Source organism: Echinops telfairi, unplaced genomic scaffold (assembly GCF_000313985.2).
Source record: "Echinops telfairi isolate 266 unplaced genomic scaffold, ASM31398v2 ScPeMD7_7458;HRSCAF=8496, whole genome shotgun sequence".
Lineage (NCBI taxonomy): Eukaryota > Metazoa > Chordata > Mammalia > Afrosoricida > Tenrecidae > Echinops > Echinops telfairi.
In genome coordinates this window covers 51,112,598-51,127,573 of record NW_022111358.1, presented here as the reverse complement: position 1 = coordinate 51,127,573, position 14,976 = coordinate 51,112,598, and the positions used below count along the sequence as shown (strand labels likewise).

At 54.9% G+C, this 14,976-nt stretch overlaps 1 protein-coding gene across 1 annotated transcript; it reads left to right on the top strand.

Annotated features, from left to right (window-relative positions):
- Nucleotides 1-2,339: 2,339 nt before the first annotated feature.
- WDR45B (WD repeat domain 45B) lies at nucleotides 2,340-13,605 on the top strand. The gene is made up of 10 exons (XM_004709089.2): nucleotides 2,340-2,367; nucleotides 3,598-3,672; nucleotides 5,620-5,721; nucleotides 6,403-6,490; nucleotides 7,333-7,427; nucleotides 10,125-10,315; nucleotides 10,870-10,955; nucleotides 11,592-11,693; nucleotides 12,035-12,156; nucleotides 12,365-13,605. The coding sequence occupies exons 1-10, from the start codon at nucleotides 2,355-2,357 to the stop codon at nucleotides 12,469-12,471; spliced, it is 981 nt and encodes a 326-aa protein (XP_004709146.2). The 5' UTR covers nucleotides 2,340-2,354; the 3' UTR covers nucleotides 12,472-13,605.
- Nucleotides 13,606-14,976: the final 1,371 nt, after the last annotated feature.

Sequence of the window (14,976 nt, the reverse complement as noted above, 5' to 3'; positions counted from 1 at the left end):
CCCCTGCCCGGGACCCCTCCCCGCCACGCCCCCTGCCCCGTTTCGGGGAGTTTGCAGCTTCAGAGTTCGGTCCCCGTCTGTGGTTTCTTGTGCCGCGTTTGGGGTCTTCGGCAAATTCGCTCTAGTTAGTGTCTCCGCTTCAAGGAGCCACCCGCGGGAGAAAGTCCTGGCAGTCGGCCTCCTTGAGCACTGGGGACCCTGAGGGCAGTTCTGTTCAGCGTGGACCTGCTGTTGGAGACGCAGGTCCTCAGTTTCCTGTGAGATTCCGTCCGAAAATTGGGCGCCGAAGGGTTTGACTAGATCCGCCTGGGGGGAACCCGAGTCCCACCTGCTGGAAGAGGAAGCACGGAGCCTGCCGGCTGCAGGTGGCTGCAAGGGCCTCCGCGGCCCTCCTGGTCCATCCAGGACGGCGTTTGGGAAGAATGGGTGTGAGGACTGCTGTCCCGGACGGACATAAGGGAGACCCGATATTTGTGGAGATGGCTTTAGTAGCCCAGTGATTGCCTTTTGGTTGGCACGCGCTCAGATACAATCGGTGCTTCAGGACGTGCGAGGCACCTGAAGCAGCCCTGGTGGCACGTTGGGTTACATGGGCTGTTAACCCAAAAGTCAGCCGTTCGAAACCACTCCCTGCTCTGAGGGAGAAAGACGTGGCTTCTCTGGTAGAGAGTTACAGTCTCAAACCCATAGGGGCCGTTCTACTCTGCCTTATAGCGGTAACGTCGCAGTTAGCATCAACTTGATCGCAGTTTCTTGGGGTGTTTTGAGGGCTTCTAAGGACTTCGCAGAGGAGAGTTACAGCCTGCTTGTGGTGGAGGGGAATTAAATATTTCCAAGAAAAACCTAAGGGGCTGAACACACACCTGGAGGTTCAGGAAGATTGAAGAGGCCACCAAAGGCATGCTCATGGAGGGGTAGCAGAAGGCCCTGGGAAAGCCTGAGAGGAAGGTCTCTCTGTACGAGGTGGGAGCAGTTCCCAGTGCCCAAAGGTGCTTTCAGTCCAGCCTTGCTGCAGATCCTTAAAGGATGCTCAACTATTAATCCAAACCTCAACAACCAACATGTGGCCCAGCACAGCCTCACTTTGGGCAATATCTGGCTGAGTATTGGGGATTCTAATTAGCAGAAGGAGGCCAATAGGTTTTGGTTAATAGTTGAGAAACCTCTAAGGAATTAATGAGATGACAACTCTTTAAGAAATATGCTCTATGGGGGATGTAGGGGTGGGGGTTGGAGATAGAGAGGGATTGGGGATTTCAGGAGTAAACAATGAAGACGGCAGGGGGAGGAAGCACTAGAATTGACTGATTACATGATTCATTTTAAAGGTGATTTCACCGTGGGGGGTGGGGAAATGCTTAAAATTGATTACGGTAATGTACAATTCTTGATATGATTGAACTATTGAATTATGTGATATGTGGAATAGGTGCCAATAAAAATGTCAAAAAAAAATAAGGCTCTCCAGTAAACCAGTAAACTGTTGGCTGCACATAGTTAATACTCTGCTGCAAAATTCAAGCCAACCAAACAAACTCACTGCCACTGAGTCAATGTGAGCTCTTGTGGGTTTCTGAGACTCAAGTGTTTACAGGAGGGAGTCTGGTGAGTGAGAAAGCACTGAGGAGATTGTAGTCAGTGTCACCACGCAAAATGGGTCAGGATTGTTAAATGGAAAATCAATTTGCAAATTCTCACCCAAAATCACGGTAAATTTTTTTTTAAAGCCTTGATCCTTGCTTTTCAGTTGCTACCATTTGTGCCCTCCCACGTTCTCAGGCTGCTGTGCATGTTTGCATGGCGGTCTGTATTTTCCTCCCTGTTCTCATGGGCAGCGGGTGTGTGTGCCCCTCGCTGGGTACTAGCCTGCCCAGCCTGTAGGGCAGGGCTTTTAGGTGCCCAGCCTGAGCATCGCTGTGACCAACACTGGGGCTCCTTCTGATCCCAGGCTGGGTTCGCATTGCTTAGGTCTCTGGTGAGAGCCAACTTACAGGCACTTGAAACAGTCCGTCTGCTGGGTAGCAATAGAACCCCACCACCGGCACTGCTGGGTTCAGGATTTTACTCCGCACCCTGTTGTTGAGGCTTTGGTGTTGTCAAGTGTCTTTGTAGGTGACTTTCTCTTGAGTGGCTTCCTCGGAGTCCATCCAGCCGATCTACCAGCGTGGGGCATTGTGATGCTCAGGTTTCTGGCTGTTAGGATAGCAGTACCTTGACTCTTCTAGCACATACCTGCAGGATGTGTACTTGGGTGTAGAATCAGTGCAAATAGCATCTACAGCCCTGGTCCGACCTGCACCCAGGGCAGTGCCACGTGGCAGCCGATCATTTTCACGTCAGCCCTTTCAGTGGTGATGCTGCTCTCAGGTAAGCATGGGATCACCAGATGCAGTGTCTGTGGCTCAGCTACGCTGTGGAAGACTCGGGGCTCCCTGTTCTGCTGAGTTTCAAAGTCTCAAAACCTTATGCTGAGTAGGGTCACTGAGTCTGGTTTGGGAGGTGGTGGAGGACCTGGTGTGGCTTGCCTCTCCCTGATGGCGGTGAGGGTGGGTGCTGAGTTGTATATTTTCTACTCTCTTGGTGTCTTATAAAGTGTCCACTTGCCCACTTTTTTCTGGGCTGTGTGCTTGTTGCCTTTTGGATTTGTAGCAGTTATTTATGAGTGATGTATCTTTGGTTAGAGTACGCGTCTGACAGGAAAAGAAGGGGGCCTGCTTGAAGCTGGCTGGGGACTCAGTCCTGCCACTGCAGCCATCCTCTCTGGCCAGGCCAGCTGTGGCTCCCCTGGCCTGATTGTGATTCCAGCGAAGTAAAATTAGTTAAGAGGCGATAGGTAACAGCAGTGTAGGTGACTTTCAGGCCCAGAAACGTGGCCTCTCCTAGCCTAGGGCCAACTGCGAAGCGTGGGCTCTGGCTCCACAGGGCCCACCCAGTTAGGCACGAGGAACATTTGAGAAGGAGACCCATGGGATGCACAGGCTAGACAGACCCAGGGCAGTGGAACAAGAGGAATTTCCCTGGGCACAGCGGTTTGAGCTGTCAGACTTTGCCACACTTCATGTGACAAGTGGGTGCCGACAGCAACGTGACTCGAGATGGATGCACTGGGGCTGCATGCCCTGTTGGAGGAGTCTAGCCTCAGGGATTGATGCACCCATAGCTGGAAAGTTGGGGCTGTCATCAGCCCTCAACAGCTGTAGACCTGGTTTCCCTTGCCCTGAATACCCCGGAGCCACTGTCCTCTAGTCTTGCTTGCCAGCACCAACACCTGTCAAGTTGCTTGCCATACAGGAAGTGCTCTCTGGCACTGGGAAGTAGTTGGGGCCAATGTGGACTGCCTTGAGGGCAGTTGGCAGGGGTGTGCGTGACCAGTTGTCCCGCTCAGGGTGTGCCCTGGGGAGCCTGTGCACTGGGAAGGACACAGGAAGAGGCCTGAGTGGGGTCTTCAAATGGGAGGGGCTCCGTGGCATTCTCTGATGGAAGTTGCAACTTTGTACCATCTAGGAGGGGCTGAAGGGCTGAGCCTGCCATGGTGTTGGAGTTGCCAACTACCACAGAGCCTCCCCTGACTGACTGGCTTTCTCTCTCTGCTTTTAGGATGCTTTGCATGTGGAATGGAGAATGGATTCCGGGTCTACAACACCGACCCCCTGAAGGAGAAGGAGAAGCAAGGTAAGGGGGAGAGGGGCTTTGGCGGAGGAAATGACTGGGGGCCCACACACTAGCTGTCGCCCTTCCGTCGCTGAGCCTGCATTGTGGAACCTCTACAGGAGTGAGTGAGTGCTGGAGTTGGCCAGCTGGCTTTCCAGGGATGACAGCCAGCATAAACCCTTTCAGACTTTCCATCCGTTTGGCTTTTCTTCTGCAAACAGATGTCCAGCCACACTAGGTCAGCGACAAAGGAGAGCACCCTTCTTGCTGCCTCCTCCTCGGAGCAGCTCTTCGTCTGTAACAGGAAGTGTTCTGCACCGTGTCCCGACTCCCCAGCACTGTCTACACAGCTCCAGACATTCCCAGCTGATGGCCTGCTTCGGGGAGTCTCCCATGTTCTTGGCAGCAGAACTCTTTTTCCAGTGAGATGCCGAGTTGTCTGTGTGGGATTACCCCATGAGGAGATCCCACAGGAAAGGTGGTGTGGCTGGGCCAGGCTGACTTCCCTCTGGCTGCGCGCTAGCCCCTCCCCATGCACTGGCCAGGTGGTGGTGCGGCAGGGCTGTTGTGTTCCCCTGGAATCACACAGGGGCACTCAGTCGTTGGTCGACCTTCTTGTGGGATATGCTTTGCTTGGTTATGTAGTGAATTTTGCAGAAAAGCAGCTGCAAACCATTTTTCAAACATCTTGAGTCTCCAGATACCTTTTACTTTAACTGACCCAATAGCATAAAGGTTTGTAGAAAGTGGTTGCATGGTTGCATTATTAGCAGTGTATTGTATTAGCAGCTGCTTGCTAATTGGTGAAATGTTTGTAACCAGTTCCCTGGAGGAAGATGTGGACATCTGCTTCCCTTGGGAGCCCAGTGGGGCAGGTCCACTCATTCCTGTAAAGTCCCTCTCGGCTGGAATTGACTTGATGGCAGTAGGTCTGCTGTTTGTGTTTTTTTTTTTACAATCAAGAATTTCTTAAAGTAAAATTAAATTGAACGAAAGTGTCTAAAACTTCCAGGTTTCAGGATGGTACACCTTTGCCTTGCATGCTGAGCCTGCAGGTGCCCACATGCCCTGCTGTGTGCCCCCTATGGTGTCTTTGCATTGCATCCTGTGCTGTATCCCATGCACATGTGTCCCTGTGTGCATATGTTTTCAGATGCCACACCGGCAGGCTTACCCAGTGCATTGGGTTTCTAGTGGCTGGTGGGCATTGCTCGAAGCATGTCCGAAGCAGCCCACCTTTGAGAGGCTGCGCTGCCAGTGCTGGTCCTGCTGCCCCAAGCCCAGGCCCCCTGGGACCCACCTTCCAGATCTGCGAGTGGGGAACCCGTGTGCTGGGGTTATGTGCAGAGCACCCCTCTGGGTGGTCTGGTACAAGCTGGAGCCCTCGGCTGGGTGTTTCCCAGTATGGCCATGGTGGGTGAGGAGCCTGCGTGCTGGAGTCACGGGCAGCGCACCCCTCCAGGTGGCCTGTCACTGACAATGGGTGCTTGTCGGGGTGCTGTGTGCATCCTCCCCAGGGACTCAGCCTTCAGCGGGGCTGCTCCTGGCAGCACAGGGAGGTCATGGGGGTGATGCATGTCTAGGATGCATGTCTTGCCACCTCAGAGCTGCTCTGGGGCCCTGGGGAGGGCTGCATCCTGGTTCAGGCCCTCCCAACTATAGGCGTTCTGTGGGAAGGTCCAGCAGCCATCATCTGAACAGAGAAGCGAGTAGGACGCTTGGAAAGTGTGGTGTGCCCAGAATGCCCATGTTCAGCTGGGGGTGGGTGGTATGACCAGCAAGGCCACTGCATGACTTTGAGGGTTGACTTCTGATCTACTGTGTGCTCTATCTGTGCCTGGCTGTCTGCACTCCACGTTTCAAGAAGCCAAGTCTTGGTCCTGCCCTGGCTGGCCCATTCTCAATACTGGCAGGCTCAGTGTGAAGTGCTGAAGACAGACCTTCTTTTAAAGTCACTTGTCTTTTCAGAGTTTCTGGAAGGGGGAGTTGGCCATGTGGAGATGTTATTTCGTTGCAACTACTTGGCTTTAGTAGGTGGTGGGAAAAAGCCGAAGTACCCACCCAATAAAGGTGAGTCCCGTGCCACCCTGTCTGTGGGAGTGCTGAAGGGCTCCTCGCAGGGGACAGGCAGACAGGAGGTCGCAGGGGACAGGCAGACAGGAGGTTGTCTCCGCGCTTTCTGCAGAGAGGCCTGAGGAGGAACGCCTGGCCTGGCTGCCTCTGCTAGTAGGTTAGAAGGGAGACAGGCCGGAAGCACGACAGGCTGGGCTGAGGCTCAGTGGCGGCTGCTGTGGGCGAGCAAGGGACAGGCTGCTGTTGGGTGCTTTTTGCTTTGTTTTTACTGTCGGGAGCTGTAGCCCATCGACGTGTTAGATTGGTCACCCATAGAATGAAAAGCCCGCTGGAGTCTGTGTGATGGGATTTGTGTGTGTGTGTGTGTGTGTGTGTGTGTGTGTGTGTGTGTGTGTGCGTGCGTGCGTGCTCGCTTGAGCACATCCCATCTGAGCATCCAATCCTTTCAGTGTGGAGTGGAGGAAAGCTTTCATGACCACAGCCTGTACCTTTTGCCCATAAATTACCTGCGGAAGTGGGGGCTAGGCTTGGAGAGGGGGAGACCTAGGAAAGGAGAGTGCAGCCAGAGCAGTGTGGGTGTGTGGGCTGTGCGGCGGATGGGGGTCTGGGCTGGAGACAGGGCTGTGTGTGCTCACCTGTGGCCAGGGTGTCCTGCTCTGACACAGCCCCTTCCGGCAGTGATGGTCTGGGATGATCTGAAGAAGAAGACCGTCATTGAGATTGAGTTCTCCACAGAAGTCAAGGCCGTCAAGCTTCGACGGGACAGGTGGGTCCTGCACTCCGAGGCCTCCGTGGGGAGTGGAAGCTCCAGCGCCTGCAGTGCGGAGCCCAGAGGACGGAGGGTGGTCCATGCTGCTGCACGGGGCAGGACTTAGGGTGGGTTCACAGTGGGCAGGCCTTGCCTAGCTGGGCCAGTGTCCTTCCTTCCATTGCCTTTGGGTGTATGTGGACAGGGCCTTGGCAGGTGAGGAGACTGCACCTGTGTCCTGGTCCTGAACACCTTGATTCTGAGCTGTGCTCTCGGCATGCTCCCCCCAATGACAACAGCATGCTCAGCCGAAGCCACCAGCCACAGCCATTCTAGTGGTGTCTTAGTACTTAGGAGCTTGCCCTGAGAGACGGAGCACAGTGCAGCGAGGCTTTGTCCTGTGACGTGACTGGCTCAGTAAACACCAGGTTTCCTGATGTCTGTCAACTGTGATACAGTCCCTCCTGCCCTCCCTCCCAGCCCAATGACATCACCTCCATTGGTGTCAGTGTACAAAGGCTGAGAGTGAGGCAAATGCAGGACCGAGCTACACTCTTCTGCCTTCTGCATCATCAAGACAGGTGTCTTCTCTGTCCTGTGTTCTGCTCAGTCCACAGTGTGAGTGGAATCATCGAGAGCATGTCTTTAAAAGCCACAAGGTTCAGATAGCCAGAAAAGTACGCCCCAAGGAGGAGACTCCTTCAGCAGGACGTATGGGGTGGGGGGCTCCCACTCCAGGGATGCCTCCCAGGAAGCCATGATGCAGTTCAGGAAAGTTCCTTTCGCTGTGATGGTCCAAGACACACAAAAGCCACACACGGTGAGATTCACGTGGGACAGGAAGACTGTTTTCCTTTCAGAATTGTGGTGGTCCTGGACTCCATGATCAAGGTGTTCACGTTCACACACAACCCCCACCAGCTGCACGTCTTTGAGACCTGCTACAACCCTAAAGGTAAGGGATCTGAGAGGAGCCATAGAGGTGGGCCCTCACCCCCTCCCTTCTGCCCTCCCTCAGGTCTGTTCTTCCAGTCAGCTAACCCCACTCCCCTTGGTCAGAACCTTGTAATGTAGCCCGAGTTGTCCTCTAAGTGTGGGGCCTTGTGTGACCACAACCCTTCCCTGCCCCACCCCAAGTTTCCACATGTTTAGGGGCTGCCAGGAGGGAGCCCCCCTCATGGGGGCTGTGGTTCAGACCTTTCTCCTTGTGTGGTGGCAAAGCTGACTCATTCGTTCGTATCTCTTGCCCCCTCCCCAGCTTTATTAAGGTCTAATTGGCATGACGCTTAGTCAGGTGAGGTGGTGGCTGCTACACAGTGGTTGATACATAGAACACTGTTTCGCATCCGACCGGGTGCTGTGGATTCCCGGGGTGTGTGCATGGCGATCCCACTGCAAGAGCATCACTGCTCCTCCTTGGGCCAAGGGCCCCTGCAGTGTAGGCACCAATGGCCCCTTGGCGTCTCTCCACGTGCTTTCTGCTGACTGGGTGACCTCTTCTCTGGAGAGTCCAAACCAAACGAACCCAACCCACTGAGGCCAGGTCAGTTCCGACTCATAGCGACTCTCAGGCAGGTTGAGTTGCCCCTGTGGGTTTCCCAATATCCCTCGTGGTGTTGCTGGGTAAGCATGCGGCTGCAAACCACAAGGTCAGCCGTTGGCACCCGTTGGCCACTGCTCGGGAAAGAGGCGGCAGCTTGCCCCTGGCACAGGGGTTAAGTATGCCTGGAAAGCTGCCAGAGGCCCCATGCGTTGGACCCCCATAGGACGACGGCAGTGGGCAGTCTCTCTCCTGTGGAGCCGCTAGCTTCGGCTCACCCTTCCCTACTAATGGCGTCCATGGTGATTTTGTGAGCGCTTTGGCTTGTGACACCAGGCTTCTAAAGTGCCAGATCTTTGACCAGTTGTAATCGGTAGTTTATCTTCCCATTAAGTTGAAGAGTTCTTTCGGCAAAGGGCTAGGTGAAGCTCGTCAAACATGTTTATACATTTCCATCCAGAAGATAAATAGGTCTAGATTATAGTGTAGGATTTTAAAACATTGGACGACTATAGTGTGATGAGTAAAACCCTCCCCTCTAATCCTCAAGGTACGTGATGCCCCAGAACCTCACCTGGTGTCCCCACCCCCCAGGCTGGGGCTGTCAGGGCAGTAAAGCACAAATGTCTTGGCCAGCCCCCCAGTGACTGCCGCTTCTCTTGCAATGAAGACTGATATGTTTCAGTTTCGGGGAAACTGCTGCAGACCAGGCAGCTCTGGCTTTCTCTGTGGGTGGGTGTCCCCCTTGCTCGGACCTTCCCAGTCCTTGTGTGTCTCCCCTGGGTGGGCCAGTGGACCCGTTAGACCTTGCCCTCCACCTGCCCCCGACCCAACACACCTGGGTCTGAGAGACAGCCCACTGGGATTCCATGTCTGGTTTTCTACTTGGGGTAAAGGGATGTTGGACACTGTGGCCAGTCTCTCAGAGTGTGCCCTCTTAACCTGCTGCTGTGGCTATTTTTCCTTGGGGAATGTTCTGGATTGAGTTTGTGCTGCTTGGCACCAGCAGTGGCCATCCTTGGGGCTGTACACCACCCTGTGCATCATCTGCTTGGGGCTTTGGTGGCAGCAGTGTGACTGCCATCGCCCGTGTCAGTGGAAGAGAAGCTGTACCACACTGCTGGGCACCGAGAGCTCCTGTGCCGGTGCTCTGGTGTGGCTTAGGTGTTCAGTCAGCTGTGGTGGTGGGCTGACCAGAGCGTGCACAGTGGCCAACTGTTGTCCCCATCTCTGACCATCTGGGTGCCCTTGTGTATGTGTGCAAGACACACCCACTTCCTCATGAAGCTGGCTACCCCCAGGAGTGGGCACCAGGTCCCTGTGAATGACCGTCCCAGGAGAAGAGCGAGCACCTGCATGGGGCTAGATGTCAGCCAGTGCTGGTGTTGCTGGACTGCAGACCAAATACACTGAGCCCAGTGGCTTGTGGCACCTCTTCCTGTTGATCTTCACACCAGACCCTTCCAGATCACGTGCACATGGGCATCCCCGGCCAGGACCTCAGTGGGAAGGGTAGCGAGAACGCCAGGAACACAAATAACGGGGAGCCTGGCGCCAGAGGTCTCGTGGAGCTGCAGCGGAGCTGGCACCGCCCAGCAGAGAGCCCGGAGCAACTGTGTGTGCCACCGCTTAGACCTGACACGTGTCAGCAGTGCTGTTACTGTGGGAACACACCCAGAGTGAGAGCACTCGGGGTGGGGGTGGGGGTGGGAGGAGGGAGAGTTGTCCAGAGCTGGGTCAGGAGTCTAGAGAGCAGGTCTTCTCTGTTGGCAGTGAACGTGGAGCGAAGATTATGGGGCAGTGTGCCCATGGTTTGGGTCCCCACTTCACATGGACAGCCCTGCAGTAGCAGAAATCCCACAGCAGGTGCTGCGGGGCCCTTGGCATCTGCTGAGAGCAGAGCCCTCTTCTGGAGCCCCTTCCATTCCCTTGACAGTCAGTGGGTGTGGGCAGGAAACAGCATTCCCAGTGATGAGGTGATCCGGGACGTGTGAGAGAGGGCCCCAGGTTGGGGGGCTGGCAGCAGCCAGGGCTGGAGGACCAGGAGTGAGGGTTGGCTTGGAAGCCAGTTTTGAAACCGGCCATGAGTCACTCGAGCGTTTGTCTCCGTAGGTTTGTGCGTCTTGTGCCCCAATAGCAACAACTCGCTCCTGGCCTTCCCGGGCACACACACGGGCCACGTGCAGCTCGTGGACCTGGCCAGCACGGAGAAACCCCCCGTGGACATTCCCGCACACGAGGGTGTCCTGAGTTGTGTTGCCCTCAACCTACAGGGGACTCGAATCGCAACTGCATCTGAGAAGGTGAGCTGCCTGTGGAGACGGTCCTTCCCTTTGGGTCGCATGGTCCTGAGCTGGGCAGTGGCCTCTTGGTAGCCAGGCATCTAGGCCAGAGGCTGTTTCCACCCCTTTGCACCAACAAGTTGGAAAGTCTGAGCAAAATCATTAAGTAAGGGCAGAGATGAGACAGGCCGACAACACGGCCATGGGCAGCCGGGCTGTGGAAATGGGTTTATTTTCCAAGCTGTCGGCCAAGTCGCTTTCCCCAGAGCTGCCAGGTGTCTGTCCCTCCCCATTAGAGTCTGCTGGGCCCTCAGGACAGAGCCCTCTCTGGAGTCCAGCCCCCAGACTCCCAGGAAAGGAATTGAGAGCAGCTGGGGCCACTTTATGGCCTGGCTGGCTGAGGGCAACCGTGGTGACCTCCCTTCTCGCTGCCCCAAGGTTGTCACTGAATGGACACTCCCCTGGACGGTCACCTGTGCCTTGTGGGCAAGAGGGAGGAAGCTCTGGGTGGGTGGGTGTGTGACCCGCTGGCCTCCTGAGCGTCTGATAATGAAACCCTTTGCTGTTTTCCAAAGGGGACCCTTATCAGAATATTTGATACCTCATCAGGGCACCTGATCCAGGAGCTGCGCAGAGGCTCTCAGGCAGCAAACATCTACTGGTAAGCACCACCCTCAACATTGACAAGCATGTGGGGAGGGGCCAGGGGAGGAACAGCAGCTGGTCACTGGGCAGCAGAGTCCGGCTCTGAAAAACAAACTCTGGTTTTTATCATGGGAGCAGAGAAGGTCCACACGGGGAGGGAGCGTGTCGCACCTAACTCTCAGCAGCACAGAGCCAGTCTTACATCATCTCCAGAGGTTGGGGCCTCACAGGGGCCTGACCAGGTCGGGTGGCCTCAATGGGTGGTCTCAATCCTGGCACCCTGAGCCATAGCTAAGGGGCTCAGGACCAGGGCTACTGGTGGCTGTCACCACAGCAGACACAGTGGGCAGGCTTGGGCCCCTACAGGCAGAGGAGGTGCAGTCTCAGGACGCTCGCTGCCTTGAGTTGGTGAGACTGCCTGGAGGCCTGGTCCTCTGTGGGCAGTCTGCAGGGAGCCCCTCGTTGGCACATGGCTTGGGCCAGGGAAGCCGGTTCATGGGACCTCGAGAATCAGGCACAGGACTGACTAGAGAATTTGAGGTCATCTCCATGATGAGAGCCATGGGCCTTGGAGGGGAGGGTCCTCATGCCCTAGCCGAAGCTCTCTGGCCTGAAGTCTCACGAGGCTCTCTGTTCCTGGTTCTCTCTGCAGCATCAACTTCAACCAGGACGCGTCCCTCATCTGCGTATCTAGCGACCACGGCACAGTGCACATTTTTGCCGCTGAAGACCCAAAAAGGAATAAGCAGTCCAGGTGGGTGTGTGGAAGCCCATGGCAAGAGAAGACCAAAATCAAAGATTGGTGGGCGCATCTTGTGTTCTGGGCGCTCCTGTTCCCATGGTTCTCCCTGAGGTTGGGAGTTAGGGTGGAAGACTGGGCACTGAGTGGTGGCCTAGTGTTGCCCTCTCCTGAGACTACAGAACCTTGCTAAAGAATTTCCCATGAGAAATAAGAGATCAAAGGCAAAAGGTTGAAGGAAGCACTTTTGACTTGTCAGTAGCATACAGGCTCAGAGCAGGCGAATTTTCTGTGACCTTTTTTTTTTTCCTTCCTTGACCTTGTTGGGTGAGATGCTTTCTTTTGTTTGTCCTCAGTTTGGCATCTGCCAGTTTCCTTCCGAAATACTTCAGCTCCAAGTGGAGTTTCTCCAAATTCCAGGTCCCCTCCGGCTCGCCGTGCATCTGTGCCTTTGGGACAGAGCCCAACGCTGTCATTGGTGAGCACCTCTCCTTCCCCTTGTGCACTCCCCCTGCCCGCCAGGTTTCCCAGGGGCCCTTGGGGCAGACCGAGTGTCTTCTGCCCAGACAACCCGAGTGGAGGTCCCTGGCACGTGCACCTGAGTGCACCCTGGCCGGAGGCCTGTGCTGGGTTGGGCATGCGAGCTCCGTGTGCAACCGTGGTTAAGGGCCTTCCCTCTGTTGTAGCCATCTGCGCCGACGGCAGCTACTACAAGTTCCTGTTCAACCCCAAAGGGGAGTGCATCCGGGACGTGTATGCACAGTTCCTGGAGATGACCGATGACAAGCTGTGAGCCTTCTGGCCTGGACACGGTGCTGATGCCGCAGGTGCCCAGGCTGCCCCCTAGTTCCTGGGGTGGCCCGGTGGCCCTCACCTTGAAGCCATATGTGGTGGTCTGCTTACCCAAGAAAGCGCGCCTTTCCAGTATTACAGAGCAGTGCGGCTGTCGAGCACTGGGAGGCCCTCTCCAGGGATCCACTTGTCACCTGTGACTTGGCTCAGCAACTCGCTGCACCCTCCACACCAGATGGCGCCATGCAGGGGCCGCCCTGAGAGCCCGGACACTTGGACCTTGGTTTTTGGCAGCAGATTCCATTACGTCATCAACTTAGGGAAAATGATCACATATGAACGTGAATCCCCCAGTGTCACAGGATCAAGATACAAAAGTAATTCCACCAGCAGCAGCCTTAGAACAGGAGGAAGGGCTTCCTTCCCAAGTCGGCACTGAAGCAGAGACCCACTGTCAGCACGTCCTGATGTGTCCCTGCTGTAAGTTTGAGTCGTGGTCTCTGCCTGTCTGTAACGTCGTCTGGCATGTGCGTCCGTCGCTGGGCTTTTGGAATGGAAGCAAACACAGGCCTCCGGTACAGCTCTCCTCCCCAGAGGCTGCAGCAACCTCGTGGTTCTGTCACGTGAAGGCAGCACGGTGGGACCGAGGCTTCACCCCCATCACAGACGTGGCTAGTGCGGGCAGCACCGTGCCCCCCCGCCGCTCGCTCATGGGACTCAGCCTCGTCCCACCTGCCAACGCCCCCTGAACTCCCCAACATTTGCTTCCTTCCTGACATCTGTAAGGATAGCCACACACACTTGGGAAAGGCACATAACATTTTTAACCTTTGGTAATAAGTAAAATAAGTTATGGGCTCTTATGTCATTAGTACTATTTGAGGTATATATTTAAGTTTCCTCAATTTCCTTTAAAGAGACTTGATTTTGTGTTTCATGTCAGATTGCAGACATTTAAAATCCACATCACAGCCCCTTCTGTTTGTCAGTTTCTGTCCTGTAATCAGCTAACTTTGTGGATTTTGATGTCAAGTATGCATGTTACTTTTATGTGTATTTAATCATGAAATTTAATTTTGCACACTTATTTGTAATGTTTCTCTTAAATAAAAGTGACTAATTTTGTTGTACTCCATATACAAAGGGAACTAGAATTTCTCATTAGAGAAAACCGAATGTACTCCCCTTGCACTGTCTAGGGACTGACTTCCCCTGGGTGGGACTGTGAACACAGCCCAGCCCAGGGCTCCCCAAGTCCAGCCCCCCACACTGGGCACACCTGGATTGCAGAACAAGACATCAGTGGAAAACTTGTGCAGCCCACCTGGGGAACGGAGAGGGATGGTCATCATTGGTCACCTCTCTTGTGCTGGTACGGCCATGTGGGGGGGCCTCTTGTGTCTGGGCCGAATGCAAGCAAGAGGCACCCCTGCTTCCAGCTATTTGTGTACCATTCCGGCTTCCTCCAGCCGTCCCCGATGTGATTACTGGCTTGTGTGCTCCTCACTGGACACGGCCCTTGTTCCCCAGAGGAAAGGGAGAGTGGTCTTCCCAAGTGCAGAGCCTCACCCTGATTTGGGGGTGAAGTTGTGTAAGCTGTAAGCCTGTGCTTGGGACAAGAGGTCTGTCTACACCCAGATGAGCCTCACGGGATGACCTGCTCTGCCGTGAGATGGGGCAGTGGGTCTCAGCAGCCCTAAAGATGCCCTGTGGCCGAGCAGCATGGGATACTGCTGGGTGGCATGCCTAGCCAGCATGCATGCTCTCTGCCAAGTTGAGTAGCTGGCAGCTTGAGGCTTCATGGCAGAAGGGTCCCAGAGGGCTTTTCCTATAAAGGGATGGTGCATTCGTGCCAAGGCGTGTGGTCTGAGGTGGGGTCTGCAGGTGGCTTGAGGTGGCAAGGTAACTAAAAGGGAGGCATCATAGCGCTGTCTGAAGTCAGTTGAAGGAGAGCTGGTGGGTGGAGCATCCAGTGGGCTCATTTGGGTTCAAACTTGATTTCAGGTGAGCTGGTGGGTGGAGCATCCAGTGGGCTCATTTGGGTTCAAACTTGATTTCAGGTGAAAACGGGCACAGGGTTGGCACCTGTGCTGCCTTTGAGTCCTTGTGTGCTAGGCCCCTAGGTGCTCACAAATGAGTGCCTCCCTCCTCGGTTAGGTCCCGGGTGGTCTGCTCAAGCCAGGCATGCGTGAAGCCCCCACTCTGTACAAGCCCTTGCTTTGGTAGCCACGCAGAAAAGTGCAATTTTTAAAAAATCTTATCAACTGGCGACTAAAATGTAAAAGCCTTAAGCAGCACACTGTTCTCTGAAGAAACCTATTCACCCAGTGTCCTGTTTCTGTGGCTTCTCTGGCATGTGGATGTGAAAGCTTATCTGTTTTCCAACGGCCTTGGCCTTATCTCAGCCCTTCCGCTTCCAGCTGCCTGGTCTGTTCCTCAACCAGGGACAGCAAGTACATTCAGAAGCACCATTATGGGGAGTCAACATCCCTTCTCAGCAACAATA